Source organism: Drosophila kikkawai, chromosome X, assembly GCF_030179895.1.
Source record: "Drosophila kikkawai strain 14028-0561.14 chromosome X, DkikHiC1v2, whole genome shotgun sequence".
Lineage (NCBI taxonomy): Eukaryota > Metazoa > Arthropoda > Insecta > Diptera > Drosophilidae > Drosophila > Drosophila kikkawai.
In genome coordinates, this window is record NC_091733.1 from 16,865,001 (window position 1) to 16,883,017 (window position 18,017).

General features: G+C 35.6%; 3 protein-coding genes across 4 annotated transcripts; 1 reads left to right on the forward strand and 2 right to left on the reverse strand.

Annotated features, from left to right (window-relative positions):
- Nucleotides 1-760: 760 nt before the first annotated feature.
- LOC108071727 (uncharacterized) lies at nucleotides 761-4,558 on the reverse strand. 2 transcript variants are annotated; one of them, XR_005990813.2, is made up of 4 exons: nucleotides 4,373-4,558; nucleotides 3,879-4,300; nucleotides 1,194-1,357; nucleotides 761-1,132 (listed from the first exon to the last, which is right to left on the reverse strand). XR_005990813.2 is itself a non-coding variant. In XM_017162552.3 (3 exons), the coding sequence occupies exons 1-3, from the start codon at nucleotides 4,422-4,424 to the stop codon at nucleotides 1,337-1,339; spliced, it is 495 nt and encodes a 164-aa protein (XP_017018041.1). In that variant the 5' UTR covers nucleotides 4,425-4,558; the 3' UTR covers nucleotides 761-1,336. The 2 variants fall into 2 exon arrangements, 1 of the variants encoding a protein (XP_017018041.1); XM_017162552.3 differs by having other exon boundaries at nucleotides 761-1,357.
- A 7,353-nt stretch (nucleotides 4,559-11,911) lies between these two features.
- Nucleotides 11,912-15,355, forward strand: Hexo2 (Hexosaminidase 2). Its single transcript, XM_017162724.3, has 3 exons — nucleotides 11,912-12,135; nucleotides 13,317-14,854; nucleotides 14,922-15,355. The coding sequence occupies exons 1-3, from the start codon at nucleotides 12,017-12,019 to the stop codon at nucleotides 15,101-15,103; spliced, it is 1,839 nt and encodes a 612-aa protein (XP_017018213.1). The 5' UTR covers nucleotides 11,912-12,016; the 3' UTR covers nucleotides 15,104-15,355.
- Nucleotides 15,353-18,006, reverse strand: LOC108071819 (uncharacterized). The gene is made up of 3 exons (XM_017162726.3): nucleotides 17,857-18,006; nucleotides 16,961-17,552; nucleotides 15,353-16,293 (listed from the first exon to the last, which is right to left on the reverse strand). The coding sequence occupies exons 2-3, from the start codon at nucleotides 17,425-17,427 to the stop codon at nucleotides 15,486-15,488; spliced, it is 1,275 nt and encodes a 424-aa protein (XP_017018215.1). The 5' UTR covers nucleotides 17,428-17,552; nucleotides 17,857-18,006; the 3' UTR covers nucleotides 15,353-15,485.
- Nucleotides 18,007-18,017: the final 11 nt, after the last annotated feature.

Consider the following 18,017-nt stretch of genomic DNA (forward strand, 5'->3'; position numbering starts at 1 on the left):
AAACGAGATAAAAAAAAATGCATAACCAAAAATATTGCTAGTTATTTTATAAAACAAGTTCTTTAATAAAGTAATAGTTTTATTTAGCAGTTATTTTTAAGTCTCCCAAATAACATTCTATATAATTTTATTATAAAAATTACTCATACGCCATGTTGTACCATATCTGCCAATTTTATTGCCTACTTTTTGGGGCTCGCGAAGGAAGTTTTGACAAGGCTTAAAATAATTATTATTTACGGGTTGTTTATATACATATATTGTTAGTTATAGGTGCGATAAACAATATATTGTATGTATTTTATAAATTCCTTTTAAATTATTTTATGTAGGGTTTCCTAACTATTTTAAGTGCTCTTTTATTTCAGTGTTCTTTGGAGGAGAACAGGATGATGAAACTGAATTTATGCTGAAAATGCAGCGAAGCAAAAACAACAGCAACATCAACATCAACATCAACAGCAGCAGCAGCAGCAGCGATGACGGCGAGGACGACAAACCACTGCATCCTGGAACTCAACTCAACCAGCAAGGACTTGGCATCAGTCAGAGCCCCGTTGCATTTCACAAAAGAAAATGAGTTGGAAAAAAAAGTAATTAAAAAAAAAACAGCAGCAGCAGCAGCAGTAGGAAAACATCATCAGGCCAATGCGATCTTAAGATGGGCTACAGGATTTATTAGTGTATTAAGAGATAATAAAAAAATATTTTAAAATACAAACTATTATTTGAAAAAAGAAAAGCATACCCCAAAGTGTAATGTTTACGATTTTATAATATATTTTATATATATTTTTTTTTTGTGTGTTTGACAATTTGTTGTATAAATGCTAATAAAACTATTGTTCACAATTTTGATGAGTTTTAAATGTAACAAGATGGACAATTCACTTGTTTTTATTAATTTTTACATTTTAAATTTTTTTAAAGAAATTTGATATATCTATATATATATATATTATATACGATTTTTATAGAATATCAATTTTATATATTTTTTTCGGATTTTTCTGATTTAAAATGAAATATAACTTTGTTGTGGCTACTTTTCTCCATGAAATTAATTTTTTTGTACTTTTTAAATTTCTTCTTTTTTTTTTTGCAGCAACATTATTATAATCATAACTTAATTCTATGGAATTTAATTTTTTTTTTTGAGAATTTCTGCAGTTGTTTTTTTTTATGATATTTACTTTTGGTAGAACAACTCCTGGGGAGTGTGAACTTTCCGTCTTGTGAAATTGTATGTTCGCTCCGCCTTGTATCCTTCTGATCCTGTCGCAACTGTAGCGCCTTGTGTGTGTGTGTGTGTGTGCCACTCGCTCTCCTTTTTTATTTACCATCGCTTTCGCTCCTCCTGTCAATCATAATGCAAAGGAAAATTAAAATGCATTAACACAACGCAACAATGTGGGCAAATGTTAACATTGAGCGCTAATTTGCCACATGCCAAATGCAGCAGGAGAATGTGGAAAATGGGGGAAAAGCTGGCATGAAGGGGGTGGTGCAAAGTGAGATATGACATATGACAAAAGAAAATTGCATCGGGCTAAGTTGGTTTGAGGGGCGTTGCTGTGCTGACATTTTTATTTTCTTAACGGAAAAGTACAACTTGGGCAAGGGTGTAAAATATGTTAAATGGAAAATGTTAAACATTGTTGTATAACTTTATTTTTTATATAAAATATTGTTATAATAATATAACTTTCTAATCTGTCTAATTATATTTTATATTCATTTTATGGCAAATTTTCTAGGATAAAATATTAATAAACTAACTAAGCATAAGATATTCAAGTATAATAACTTATTTTGAATAATATTTCAGCTTTTGAGGTAAATAAAATGATTTCTTTGTCAAAGGCCAAGCAATTATTCGCATTCATTTTGATCAAAATCAATTTTGTAAATTATTAAAATATTATAAATGCATCCACATATACAAATATATATATATATATATATATTTATAGATCCTTTTCATTTTTTGCTGGTTGTCTCAATGGAAATAGGTCGAGGCGAAGGGGAAGGGGAAGCGGAAACTGGAAGCCGCAGAATCGGATGTTGCATCAATTATATTGATTGCATTTGCATTGCCGCGCCACTTTGCCTCTCTCGGCAGCCTGCATTCGAAAAGTGCAATAATGCAAATGCATTTTGTTTACAATTTTGATTCAGATTTCTGATTTCGATTTTGATTGAGTTGCGATGAGCCGAAAATTTATTGGCCAAAATAAAAAGGGGGGCGGAAAATATATTTTGCCTTAGCGGATGAATGGGAATATTTTAATTTAATTAAATCATTTGTTTAGATACTTATACAAATTATAAAATAGTTATATATTAAAATTAAAATTATTTAAACTTAATTTACTTTTCCAAGCCGCCATTTTGATTTATTAAATATTTGTAAAGTGAAGTTCCCATATATTTCGAGTCTTGTTTTTGTTGTTGTATCTCGTGTCTCTCGTTTTTTATTTACTTCCTCACCCTTTTTACCACATTTTCCGTATTTTTGTTCTCGTCTCGCAAGTTTTTCGACTCGAGACAATGAACAGCGACAGGATTTTTCATTGTTTACCGCGAGTTGAGACCATAAAACTACTAAACAAAACAGCCACGCCTACTCCACGCCCATCATCAGCACCAGTCGGAAGCAGGCCTTCCGCCCCCCCTCCTTTCTGTCGTATTTTCCTTCTTGCCCCAGCAAATGCACAGTAAGAAATTTGGATTTTTTTAGTTTTTGATTTTTTTTGAAAAATTTTAACTAGTGTAAAAATCTAATTATTTTAAGCGCCTTAGTATGACTTATTTGCTATAAAGTTATCGATAAGCACCTTATTGTAGATAGATAGATCGATAGAATCGATAGATAGGATATAATTGATAGTTAGGATAGAATTGATAGTTAGGATAGAATTGATAGTTAGGTTAGAATTGATAGTTAGGATAGAATTGATAGTTACGATAGATAGAATTGATAGATAGAATAGATAGAATAGATAGAATAGATAGAATAGATAGAATAGATAGAATAGATAGAATAGATAGAATAGATAGAATAGATAGAATAGATAGAATAGATAGAATAGATAGAATAGATAGAATAGATAGAATAGATAGAATAGATAGAATAGATAGAATAGATAGAATAGATAGAATAGATAGAATAGATAGAATAGATAGAATAGATAGAATAGATAGAATAGATAGAATAGATAGAATAGATAGAATAGATAGAATAGATAGAATAGATAGAATAGATAGAATAGATAGAATAGATAGAATAGATAGAATAGATAGAATAGATAGAATAGATAGAATAGATAGAATAGATAGAATAGATAGAATAGATAGAATAGATAGAATAGATAGAATAGATAGAATAGATAGAATAGATAGAATAGATAGAATAGATAGAATAGATAGAATAGATAGAATAGATAGAATAGATAGAATAGATAGAATAGATAGAATAGATAGAATAGATAGAATAGATATGATAGATATGATAGATATGATAGATATGATAGATATGATAGATAGGATAGATAAGATAGATAAGATAGATAAGATAGATAGGATAGATAGGATAGATAGGATAGATAGGATAGATAGGATAGATATGATAGATATGATAGATAGGATAGATAGGATAGATAGGATAGATAGGATAGATAGGATAGATAGGATAGATAGGATAGATAGGATAGATAGGATAGATAGGATAGATAGAATAGATAGGATAGATAGGATAGATAGGATAGATAGGATAGATATAGATATGTGAATAGATAGATAGAATTTTAATCGCTTGGCAGATCAAATATATTTAAAATATATCTGTCATTATAATGACCTTTGTACCCTAAACTTACATCATAGTCCCTTGTCAGCTTTTTGACTCCATCCACAAAGCTATCAGTTTTGTAATTATGGTCCTCAAGTTTTGATATTATCATGGCTGCGTCCTTTAGCAACACATTCTTCTCCAAGAGGGCTTCGGTTAATCTTTTATTGTCCGACTCGTAATCGTGCAGCTGAGACATTTTCTTTTTGAGATTGGAGCTTTCTTTGCGCAGCACTTTAAGCGTTCGTAGTGTTTCTCGCAGCTCATCCTCGAGTTCTTTGATCTTGAAAGAATCGTCGGAAGGCAGCATAACAGTTCCTTGGCAGCGACGCTTAGTCTCCTCTAATTCATAGTTGACCAGTTTCAGATGAAAGTTTTCCTTTCTTAGTCGCGTGATCTCCTCATGCAACTTGCCCACCGAGCGGCCACAAGTTTTCAGAGCCCGGTCACCTGCAGGGTTATACAAGTAAAAAACGCAGATTAAAATTTTGACTAGATCGGAGATACAAAATTTGGACTAACCACGCCTTCCGCTTCCATCGGAGAGGTCAGAAAACGAGACTTTAGGATCCATGGTTTTTTTTTGTAAATTCAAAAACGGGGTTTAACTTGTTCGAGTAGAAAATGTAGTAAAATTATTCACTGGAGAGAGAGAGAGCTGATGTTTATACTTGGCGATACAATGTGGGAATGATCTAAGCCTTGTTTGTATTAACCTAAGCACAGAAATTTCAGCCAAGGCCTACTAGAAGAAGGCTTTTTTCAAAAAGCACATTTCATTCCAGGTTACTTGGATAGGATTTTCTGGGGGGGAAAATGGGAAATCTTATAGTTCAATCAAGAAAACTCTTTCGTTCGCTTTTGAATATTTAAAATTGTTCTCCCTTAAATACTTAGTTTTTTTTTTTGCTGAGTGCAGACAAGAGCCAGAGTCAGAGGCAGCTAGGAAAATGCAGTCAAGCAAATGCACGCGCGGGGGATGGGAGGGGTCTTTTGGGTTAGTGGTGCGGGTTCAGGGGTGGTGAACAAGGAGGGGGAGACCCAAGATGGCTGCGGCAAAAATTAATCAAAACATTGCATAAAGGCAGCAAAAATAATAACAATAACAATGTAGAGCGTCAGGCAGAAAAGCAGAAAGAGACGTTGACAGGAGCACCACCATTGTGATGATGATGATGATGATGATGATGATGATGATGATGACGATGCCACTGACACAAAAGCAGCAAACAACTGTCGACAAGGATCTCATTTGTTATCCTGATTATGTTGGCGCCTTCCAATGAGAGACAGAGACAAAGACACGGCAATAGTTGGGGGTTTTTGGGAGGCATTTAGGGGTGACATCACAGCGCGCAGCAGCATCAAGGAAATTCTAGAAAAAAAACGTATACAAAAGGACACATAAAATTTGAATTCAAAATTTACCTAAACAAGTTTTGTTTGACTTGACCAAGATATATCAATTAGAAAATAATTTTAAAATGTAATAAAACTATAGACTTGTACTATAAATTGAGTTGAATAGATTTCCAACTACAACTACAATGTAGAGAGTATGCTGTTTCATATTTGTTTCAAGGCATTGAAAATAAATTATATTTGATATATATTATAATTTCAAAATACAAACTAAAATTACCAATAAGCTAAAGAAATTAGTGTTTAATCTTAAACCCAATTAGATATTTAACCCATTAAATGGTCATCACATACGACTAGTATATAGCCATCAAAAATAAATCAAAACGAAATCAAAAAAAGCTACAAATAAAACAAAACAAGCGGGCAAAGTTAATTCACGAATCAAAGAGCATTCGGAGGGCCTTGAACTTGAACAACAATTGTTGGGATTATCAAATCAAAAAACAAAACAAAAAATTGAAAAAAAAAGAACGACAAAAACAGCTTAACAAAAAGGGGTGAAAGAGGGGCGAGTAGGAGTGTGGTATGAGGTGGCTTTTGGTTGCTGTGGGCAATGTTAGTGCAATTAATTAAAAAGCTAGATTCACACACACACTCGTGCTGGCAACATAAAAAAAGACCACATGTGTGTGAAAAAAACAGGCAGAAAACTTTGCACAAATTAAAAAAAAAAATCCAAAACCAACAAGAAAAAGAATGGACGACTGTGCATTCGATTCTCTTCTCATTTCTGCACTCACTCTCCTTTTTTCTTTATTTTTTTGCATATACATTTTGCCCTTTTATTAAAGATATTATTGATTTTCAGAGTCTTTTTGACTTTTAAATTATTATTATTTAAATTTAGGTTATAAGGGATTTGCCCAGAGACTTTATTTCCACCTTTCTTTGGAAATGAAACACATTTTATGCTAAATTAAGTGACCTTATTCAGGGAAACCTGGCTGTCCGTAATCAAATTCAAATTAATTAAATTCTAATGAAATCAGGAACTTAGACCTGGTAAACCTAATAGCGAAATTTTGCCTGTTGTTTTCTTATTGCCCAAGATATCGACAGGTGGCATTAATGATTAGAATTTGCAATGAAAACAAGACCTTAGGAAAACGTAATTATATAAAATATTTTTGGAAATAAATAAAATAAAAAATATACATTATATTGCAAATTTTATATTAAAAAAAGATTAATGAATATTTAAATAAATATAAAATATTAAATGTAAAAGCTAGTAATTAAATTCAAACAATTTCACAATTAATAATATTTTAAAATGGTAGTAAAATTGTTTATTAAATTAAAATTCAAACACTTTCTATTCAAATGGGTAGAAAGAGGTTTTTTTATTAACTAAAAATATAAAATACTTCTTATTAACAACAAATATTTAGAGTTAATTAATATTCACAATACTCCTAACCCCAAGGTACCAATTTCTAGTAATTCTTATAAAAGAAAGGGTATTTAAAGTGTCCCACTATCCGAAGGCTTGTCTCTAATCATTTGTTCTTGCTTTTGCTGCCGTTGGGTTTTCTTTTTTTCTGATTGAATTGAAAACATTTTATGCATTTGATTTAATCAAAAGAAAAACAGAATGCAGTGCAGTGGTCCCGGGTTCAGGTTCACCAATGCCATTCGCTGGCCCAGGGGGTGGTGGGTGGGCATTGAAATGAAATGCAAAATGGCATTCATTCATGCAATTTGCATTGTTCGACGGCGGCCTCTCCCTTCCCCCCGACGAAGACAACAACAGCAACAACAACATCGGAATAAACCTCATCCACTTCCGATCACTTCGACGATGGTTCCTCTATTCACCTCACCACTCGCATTGCCCAGTTCCAGGGCCAAACGTTTAGTAGTCAGCCACCTGTGCCCATCGCAAACAATAAAAAAGCAAATAAAAAAAGGAACGAAAGAAAGGCATATTCAAGGAAATGGCCACCCCGCATGAAAACGACTTTTGTATACCCTATAAAGGGAAAGCTTATGGTATTTAAAGCATTTTAGGGTATTATAATTTCAGTTGGAAGTCATTTCTGACTCTATATACCATATATACTCTTAATCAGCTTTATCTGAGTCGTGTTCACATTAAAAAATAGATACTAATATATATATTTTTAAATTTTATATTATTAAAATTGCCAAAAATAAAATTGAAAACTTTTTCAGCACATGGAAAAGCTTAATTTGAATATAAATTATTTGTCATATAAAATTTTTTATAAATATCCATAGAAGAAATGCAAATATTTAAGGTTTCTGAAAGTCATAAGATGCAAAAAAAAAAAAAAAAAACTAGTGATTTCAAAAAATCAACTACATTCAAAATCGCCAATAAAATACCATTTAAATAATAATTGAGAAAAAAAATATTTAAAAATTGTAAAATTTAACATTTGTTTATTTATTTATTTTTTTTTTTTAATTTTAAACTCTATATGCGGGTTTGTTAATCTAATGGAAACCAAGACAAAAATCAAAATTAATGCAATTTTGGCTTAGAAATGAACAATTTCCAATTGCAAATCGAAGTTTCCTTCCTTTCTAGTTTTATACAATAAGCTTAAAATATTTATTATTCATACATACATATACATCATAAAATTTTTTATTTAAATTAGTTATTTTTTTTTAACTTAATAAAAACCTCTAGTTAACATAAAAATTAAATAAAAGATGCTCTTCTTCAGCCCCTTTTTTCGAAGCACAAAGCACAAATTAACTTTTCCTTTAACTTTGCATTTCCACATATGCAGCTCCTCCTTCACTTACAGATCCACCCTCCCCCCCTCCCCTTTACACCAAGAGAATCCCATGACAAGTCCCAGGTCCGCTGACCTCAGCCACGTTTCTCCTCACATTTCTCCCCCTATTGGTAGCTGCAACTTTTTGCGCTTGGTTTTTGTTACAATCTCTCTCCTCTCTGCTGATTTCATTTTTTTTTTTTTATTTGCATCTCTCCGTTTTTTGTGTAATTTATTTGCCGTTTTGCTTGTAATTTGTTACAGTTTTTTAATCTTGCATTGTTCTAAGCAGCCGCATTGCAGCGGGGGCGGGGGCGGGGGCTGGAAGGGCAGTCAGCGGTGACTGATGGAATCTGAATGAAGGACCCATGTCTGAGGGACCCAGGATCTGCAACCGGTTCTAAATCATGCATAGAAAAAAAAAGAGTATGTTTGTGGATCATAAAAAATAAATTACAACTAGACTTTTGTGTTAAAAGTACACTGGATCCTAATGTTCCATCCATTTGCAGATCAACCTTAGCCTCCTAAATCGAAAGTTGAGAATTCTAGCAGCAAGAGCCAGTATGTTACATTTTGTTTTTAATTTTAAAATATTATTTACACTATTTGTTTTATAAATAACTCAATAAAATACCCAACATTTAATTTAAATAATTATTAAAAATTTTTATTTTGAATTATTCTACATTCTATCCCCTTTTTTTGTTCAGTGTAGAAAAAGGGCTTGGGCGAAATGGGCGTGACCAATGGAGAAGGCGGCATGAGATGCAGCCACAATGTAATCAACATCATAATCAGTGGCGACGCGCTGGGCTCGACCCCCCTTTCCCGCAACCCTTTTTTTCCACAATTAAAAAAATAATTAATTAAGAAATATAATACAACAAATATATACTAAAATATAATAACAAATGCATACTATGTATATAGAATATTTAGTATTCGAATTTTCCTTATTATTTAAAAAAAAAATTCATTTCCTAATAAATTTGTGTTTCAATTTGCCTCAGTTTTGGTTTCAGTGTATCAGGCCTTGCATCTGTGCATCTGCATTGTCCTGGAGCGACAGGAGGCGCCTAGTCAGAAAGGATGAGCAGCTGCAGCTGCTACTCATCATGATGCTACTACTACCACTGCCTTGCCATTCCCATATCTTCTGCCCGTTCCAGATCCTGGCTCTGGTCCTTTCTGTTCCTTCCTTTCCCATACTGCAAATTCCCGTTCAGGACCTGTTGTCCGAGAGTTGGGCAAAACTCATTTGCCCTGCTCACATGTGTAAGGCCCCCTAAAGATGTGAGTTTTAGACAAATATTTGAGGGGAATTAAGTATTAAGTTGAGTTGAGTTAAGGTTTAAAATGTATTCCTATGGAAGCATAACCTAGAAGAGTTTTCTAGTTAAAATTATTATTTAATATATTTTATATTAAAAATATTAAGATTTAATTCATGGAGAGTTTTTAAGAATTATATATTTTAATTTAAAACTATCGCTACAGGTACATTCATCTCAATCTTCCCATAAAATCATTGCACGTTCCTTTTTAATTATTATAATTTTACATTCTAAACACACACACACACCCAGACACCCAGCCCACACACATGCTCACAGGCAACAACAATGGGTGCAAAAACAACAAATAATAATAATAAAAAAAAAGAAAATAAAACAAGAACAACACACACACACAATGGACGAAGGCGGCGCTATCGCATAATTCAAAATTCATTTGGAAGGCGCACAAAAGGCGCCCATGGAAATAAAATGGTAGTGGGAATGGAAATGGAATTGGAATCCAAGCCAGCGACCACATAATAATACATATTATTAATAAAAAAAAAAAGAGAAAACAACGGAGAGGCAGAGTCAGAGAGGTAGGGCGAGGCCTGGGCAGCAATAAGAACTAGATGTGTGAATGCCGAATACAATAAAATAATAATCAACAATGCCCAGTCACTCACACACACACAAATATTATTTTCTTTTTTAATATTTTTCAACTTGCTCCAGCATTTTATCAAAATAATAATGAGGGTGCAAATACAGTGCGTTTCGCAGTTATTAAGGAAGACAATATCATTTCAGTTAGCTTGAAAAGAGGACATTTTTGGTATGTAAACAATTATATTATTAAATCACAGAAAAACAAGTTTAAGAAAAGGTAAAAAACAAGGAATATTCGTTGACAAAACTAAGCAAAAGAATTATTGTTAAAAAAGGATATTAAAAGAATGTAAAACTCTAACGAAAAATTAACGCTAAGAACTACGCTCTTACCTAGTATTTATATCTAACAACAATTATTAAAAATTGTTTATTTAATTAATTAATACATTTTCAATTAAAATTCTTTACAAGAGTTCGTTGTGCAGCCCATCTTGTCTCGTAATGTACTTACGAGTCAACGATAACAAATGAATGAATTTTTATTGCAAAATAAATTTTAATCTGAAACAAAGTTGAATACAAATATTATCTAGTATTGTTCGCGGGTGTGTTTTTTTTACAATCATGCCACTAACTTATATTTTTCGGTTCCCGCCTATATATATTCAGAGTTTATTAAATAAATATGCCTTATCTTATCAAATAATTTTAGTTTTGCCACGCTTTATTCAACGAGTTTTTCTTTTTGTTTTTCTGCTAATCACCCAAGATATTAGGCATGTGTTTGTGATATGCCAAACTGAGCAATAATGTCATTTTGGCAACCAATGTTTATCACTAGAGATAAGACAATTAGGTTTAGGAAAGTAATATTTATAAAGTCTTTTGATAAATTTTATAAGTATATAAATGTCAAATAAATATATATACTCTTGAAGTATTTAAAAATTAGATTTGTTTAATAAAATTTAAAAAATAATATTTAAATTAAACTGTAAGTCATATCAACGTATCTATTCAATTGATTTAATTAAGTCAAAAATATTTACTTTAAATATTTCAAATATTTTAGATTTCAGCAAAACCTTTCATCGAAATTATAATACCTTTTGGCAAGTGTATATAACTCCATTTTAGTTTAAATTACCCATTTTAAATCCAACATTTATCTATAGATATACGAAAAATATTTCTTGGAAATAAATAAGTTTATAGACTTCCAAATTAATTTAAATTTCCGTTAATTGTCAATGACAGTTTCTTGTGAGCGGATCTATAATTTTAATTAAAGAGCATTTCAATTTCGTTTTTTTTTTTTTATTCGACTTCACTGGCAGTTTTTTGTTGCCTATGGTTTTATTGTCGTTGCGGTTCTTTTACTGTACATGTTGTATATATTTTTTCAATTTTATCACTCACCCCACGATTTCCGTATGTGGGCCACACATAGCAGGGGGTGCGCGGTGGGTCTAAGAGAGCGAGGGGGAATTCTGATTCTTACCCTGCACTGGGAGAAATGAATATTAGCTACAATGAGCTTGACCTACTCATATACTTGTACTTAAACATTATAAATAACAAATACGAATATACCAAAAAAAATATATATATAAATAAACGTTGAAACTTTTATACTTAATATATTTAATCTTCACCCAAATATAAATATGTATCTATTAGATACATTTCGGAAATTGTATCTTTCTTAATGCATAGATCTGCTGATATCCGGTTGAAAAGGATCCGGTTTTTTCCTGTGCAACTATCACACATACTCTCTCTATATTTGCCTCTCGCTGTGTGTTATCCACCCGCTCTCCGATACCGCTATCCGCTCTCTCTCTCTCTCTTCCCCGCTTTTTAATTCTGCCGTTAAGCTCAGCTTCGCTTTTAATTCGGCTTCGGCGTTGGTTCGCCGTTTGTTGTTGCGCCCCACAGCCCACAACTGCAAGTGAAATTTTCGCCCAGTTTCGTTTGTTTTATTTGTCAGTTTCCTTTTCGATTGGGTTCGGTTCGGTTTTGTTTTGCTCCGCTTTCCGAGAGCGCTGCATGACTAAATAAAAGCGAGCGGCGCAGCTGCGGAGCGCTTAGAAAGGAAGATGCGGTTCAGCGGCTACAACCGTTATCATTGCTCCGTTTTCGCCTCCCTCTGCCTCTGCTTCGCAGTTGGGGCTGCGCTGACGCGGGCGGATGAAGCCGACGTCAACAGCGCCAGCAGGTTTGTGTCTCCGCTCGTCCAACTAAAAGTGAAAAGTGCCAGGCGAAGGAAAATCTACAGATAAAAGTCAAGAAAAGTAGCTTTCGCGAAACTATATATGCAATTAGCATGCGAAATTGCATCCCAACTAAACTCAATTTGTGTGCAAAGTAAAAGCGTAGGCGGAAAGTGCGAAAGAGGCAGTGAAAAACAAGAGAAAATATTTAAATAGATCCGTTTTTTTGTCTTCTAATCAAGTTAATACAAAAAATAAACATTGTTAAATCTAAATCGATTAATATTTAAACTAAAAACAATATTTAAAATTAAAAAAAAAAACTGATGCTTAAATATTAAATGTGCTAAAACTTAACAGAAAACAAACGTGAATCAATTTTGATTTATTATATTTTTGTTTTGTGATCTTCATTATATTTATTTGTGATTTTTAAAACAATGTTAAAACCAAGGAAATTATTTTAAATCAAAGATTTTAAAAATGATTTAAAATAATACAAAGCTATAATTTTTTAAATACAAAAGAATACAAAAAGAATACAACATATTGTGTTGTGTTCACATTCAGTTATTAAAGTCTTTGTTTAAAAATATACGTATGTAAATACTTATATACAATATTGTATTGATTAAGAATTGTAAATTTTAGATAAAAATAATGAAATATAAAATGGAATAATAAATATTTCGTTATATCAAAATATTGGATTAAATTATGAATACACCAATACCTTTCGTAACTAATGGGTTACTTAATTCTATATTATAAAACATGCAAAAAAATAATTAAGCAATTAAAAAAGTGTTTAAACCTTAAACATTTGTTATTCCCTATTTTTTGTTATTAGTAATGCCATAAGTTCTTTTTCTGGCACTTTCTAGAGAAATATGTAGATAAGGTCTTATCGCTTGTATGTGCAATTTTTTTAATATAAAAAAATAAGCAGTGCCTTAGTTCCAAAAGCGATTAAATTACTTTCATTGACAATCCATTGTTCTCGAAAAAATACAAATACAAATATAATAAATAAAAATATTTTCTATTTTTTTATATTTGAGAGGTAGGCAAAGTATTTAATAATAAAATAATATTCAACATAAAACATATTTTTATATAAAAATAATTACATTTAATAATTAATAATTAAATCTCAACAAACCGTGTCCCTTCCTCACCTCTCCAGAAAGTGGCTGTGCAGTCTCACGGATATCTGTACCTCGGAGTCGGAACTGCTGCCGGGCGTGCACTACGATCCCGCACGTTTTGAGAGCCAACGGGACTGTCGACTGTCCTGCGGTAAGTATGGAGCCATCTGGCCCATGCCCACGGGTAAGGAGTGCACCATATCCAACGATCGAGTGCGCTTTGATCCGTGGAAGGTGCGATTCCATGTGGTGGCTCCCGGCGAGGCGGCTACCCAATTTTTGAGGGAAACCAATCGGCTTTTCGTCTCAAATCTGCTAAAGGAATGCACCCGAAACTGTACGCTGGAGAGCAGTAAGCAGATTCTGGTTCGGGCCACGGTGGCCAACGAAACCTTGATCCTGGACTGGGCCACCGATGAGAGCTATGCGTTGGTGGTGCGCACCACAGAAACGGCCACATTTGTGGACATCCAAGCGGGAACGGTGTACGGAGCACGTCATGCCTTCGAGACTCTGACGAATCTGGTCGCTGGCAGCGTGTCCAATGGCCTGTTGATGGTATCAGCGGCCAATATTACCGATCGTCCAGTCTATCCGCACCGCGGCGTTCTCTTGGACACGGCTCGAAACTTTGTGCCTCTGAAATTCCTAAGGAGTACGTTGGATGCGATGGCGGCCAGTAAGATGAATGTGCTCCACTGGCATGTGGTGGATACGCATAGTTTCCCGCTGGAAATCACCAGAGTGCCGGAAATGCAACGCTATGGAGCGTACTCCACGTCACAAACATACTCCCGCCAGGATGCACTCAATCTGGTCAAGTATGCCCGCCTCCGTGGTATTCGTATTCTCATTGAGATCGATGGGCCATCGCATGCCGGCAATGGATGGCAATGGGGACCGGCTGCCGGTCTGGGCAACATGTCTGTGTGCCTGAATCAATCACCCTGGCGACGATTCTGCGTCCAACCGCCATGCGGACAACTGAATCCCCTCAACGATCACATGTACGCCGTGATGAAGGAGATTTTCGAAGATGTTGCTGAGCTGGGAGCACCGGAGGAAACCCTGCATATGGGCGGCGATGAGGTGTTCCTGCCCTGCTGGAATAACACCGATGAGATTCGGAACGGCATGCGGGAGCGGGGCTACGATCTCAGTGAACAGAGCTTCCTGCGCCTGTGGTCACAGTTCCATCAGAAGAATCTCAATGCCTGGGACGAGATTAACGAGCGCATGTTTCCGGACATTAAGGAGCCCAAGCCGGTGATCATCTGGTCGAGCCACCTCACCAATCCCAAATACATTGAGGCCTATTTGCCCAAGGAGCGGTTTATAATTCAAACCTGGGTGGATTCATCGGATGCCCTCAACCGGGAGCTATTGACGCGCGGCTATCGCCTTATAGTATCCACAAAGAATGCCTGGTATCTGGATCATGGTTTCTGGGGCAGCACCTCCTATTACAACTGGCGGACTGTCTACTCCAGTGGCCTGCCAGTGACCCGGAATAAGGACCAGGTCCTTGGTGGCGAGGTGTGCATGTGGAGCGAGTATGTGGACCAAAATTCATTGGGTACGTGTGTATGCCTAAGGTCAATAGATCAAAATCTACAACTAATGATGATGCCCATCTCTTACAGAATCTCGCATTTGGCCAAGGGCCGGAGCAGCCGCTGAACGTTTGTGGTCCGATCCAAAATCATCGGCATTTTTGGCCCAAAGGAGATTCTATCGGTACCGCGAGCGACTTTTGGCCCGCGGCATTCATGCCGATGCGGTGACACCGCACTGGTGTGTCCTCCATGAAGGCATGTGCCTTTGAAATGGTGACCACTGGCAGGCAGCACAGGAATTCTGGGTTCCCTGGATCCTGCTGCAGATCAAGCTTTAGCTCCAGCAACCAGCACTGTGTACATACATGCCCTTATATATATACATATTTTATTCATCAGTTATCTACCTTATAAAGATTGTGTTCTCTTTTTTGGAAGAAATTAAATGAAATATTTCTTTTCTAGAGTGATTTGTTCCTTCTAAACTCTAATTTGCTATTAAAAACAATCAGTAAAAGTTATTTGAACAATGTTGAAGCTATTTATTTTGTACATGCATCGTAGCGGTTACGTGGATAAATTCAGCAATACTAGAAGAATTCGATTTGATCGTTAAAAAGGTGCTCACAGGCAGGAGTTCCTTGGACTCCCCTACTTTATGTAGCCCTGATCGATGGCATGCTTGAAGATATCAGCCAGACGCTGTTGCTTGGCGGTCTCCTTGAACGGCGTAATATTCCAAATGTCCGTGAGAATGGCATTCTCCTGAATGCCATCCAAATCGGCCACCTCCTCGTCCTCCATCATGGTCATGGGCAGGGATTCAATGCCCATGCCGCAGCCAAAGCGTCCGAAACTCTTCAGCTCCTCCTGCAGTGTTTCCCATGAAATAATGGCCTCGGCATCGCCACCCAGATCCCGTATAAGCTCCTGGGCACTCTCCAAATAGGCACGCAGCAGGGTATCATAGTGCTGCTCCCTCAGCTCCTGGCTGGTGCACGAGTAGACAAAGAAGCTCAGGTCCAGGGCCAGAGACGAGCACCTGGCCAGCTGGAAATCAATGATAATGATCTCCTTTGACTTGCCCTGCTCGTCGTATTTGGTCAGGAAGTTGGGGGTCCAGCAATCGCCGTGCCCAAAGACACTCAGCTTGGAGCGTGTGGACACCAGATTGATCAGATCATCGAAGAGTGGCGGCTGCAGGAAATTGCCGCCAATGGTCTCGTACTTGCTATTCGGATAGATTTGCGTTATGGCATCCTTGGCCACATTCTCGGCCAGCAGCAGGAATCCAGTGTACCACTCCCGGGTGTGTTCGCCATAATAGGTCTCCTCCAAGGCAGCGGCTGCCTTTTCAAAGTTCTCGTGATCGAGGGCATTGAAGGCAAGGGCCACACCATGGAAACGGCCCAGGGTTTTCATGGTCAGCAGGGCATCCTCCAGAGAAATGTAGTCCTGGCTGTAAAACAAGAGGATTTGTTAATTAATATTTCTTTTTTGTTTATATTTATATTTATATTTATTACTATATTTTATTAATTGTTTTTCTATTATTTATTTAATCATCATTTAAATGACAATTTGGCAAGTGTCTTATCAGCCAGAAAAGTTATATTTTCTTTTGTGTAAAATCTAAATAGGTAAAAACCATATATTTTTCTAAAATCCTAATCTGTGACTGATAATGACAAGTGTATTATTGATTTCAAACTATTTGTTTGATAAGAATCTAAATCAGATACTCTTTTCCTAGCTAATTTTCCAGTTAAAAATGATTAAAAATATATAGAAAATGTGTTGTTTCCTTAAAATATATAATAAAAAATATATAATAAATCAATTAAAACTTTACAATTTTAAACCTTTATCTAAGATTACAAGCTGCCAAGTTTTGCTATTATCATTGATTACTTTATCAGAAAGCCAATGATTAGACCGAGTAAACCAACTAAATAAATAATACTATACATTTTTTTATGAAAAGATTAAACAAATGACTTAGATACATATTTATACAGCTTGCCCAAAAGAGCCACGTCAGTTTTTTAGCACATCTTTGGCTATATCTAACATAACTTACTAGTATAATGCTTATCATATAACTTCTACCGATTAGTAAAACTCACCGAACTGGAGCCCTGTAGCCCCTTGGACCCACATCCTCCAGGGCAATAAAATCATTGACTCCATCACAGAGCGAAGCCACACATCTGGGATACTCCACAAAGGGATGCTTGGCCTGGGGCTTGCGTGACTTCTGGAAGGCTTCAATGGCCGGTATGACCTTGGTGTAGAAATGGATCTCATTGCGAAAGAATATCACCGATCGGAACAGTCGACGGCGGTGGAGATTGTCCGGCATGGCCTTCACAATCACACTGACCTCCAAAGGCTTCTCCTCCCCGTTGTCCTCTTTGACGCCATAAATAGTTATGCGAAAGACACGGCTCAAATAGGCATCGCCCTTCTTGCCACTCGGCCCGAACTTGTACGAGGTGTGATGTGTACCGCCCACATTCCGTATGATCTCGTCCAGCGTTGACTCGGAGAATTTGGCGGAGATGTCCGCGAAACTGGGGAAAGTAGCGCTCATCTTGGCGGTTGCAGTGCGTCTGTCGTCTCGATTGGCTATTTGTAACAAATTAAACTATTTATTCCGGCAGAGACCAAATAGATAACGCGGCGTAATCAGCGACAACAGAAAACGAGTAGCGAAAACTGCAAAAAAAAATAGAACAGAAATACAGTAAATACTCGCTAAAGTCAACACTGTTATTTGAGCTTTTTTTAGTGAGTGGGTTATTTCTATACAGGTGTTTTTTTCCTTTTGTTGTAATGCAAGGCTTAATTTTTAGTAATCAAAACTCTAGGGGGTAATAAAATGAGTGCTCACTGTGGCAATAAAGAACAAACCACAAAATAGCAACAAAACGGTGAAACGTTTGTTTACCGCTTTTTGTTTGGTACACGTCAGTTTAGCTCTGCCACGGCCTCTGCCGGCGTCGCTGCCCCCCTAACTTACCGGCAGCTTTTTTTGTTGTTGTTGTCGCGGTGCGTGAGGTGTTTTGATTTACGGGCTGCCGGTGATGCTTGCCCTTTTAACCGCCAGATCGTCGGAAATGCTTGTTTGCTTCATTATGCTCAGCTCCCCTTTTTAAATTATATTTAATATTATATTATTCA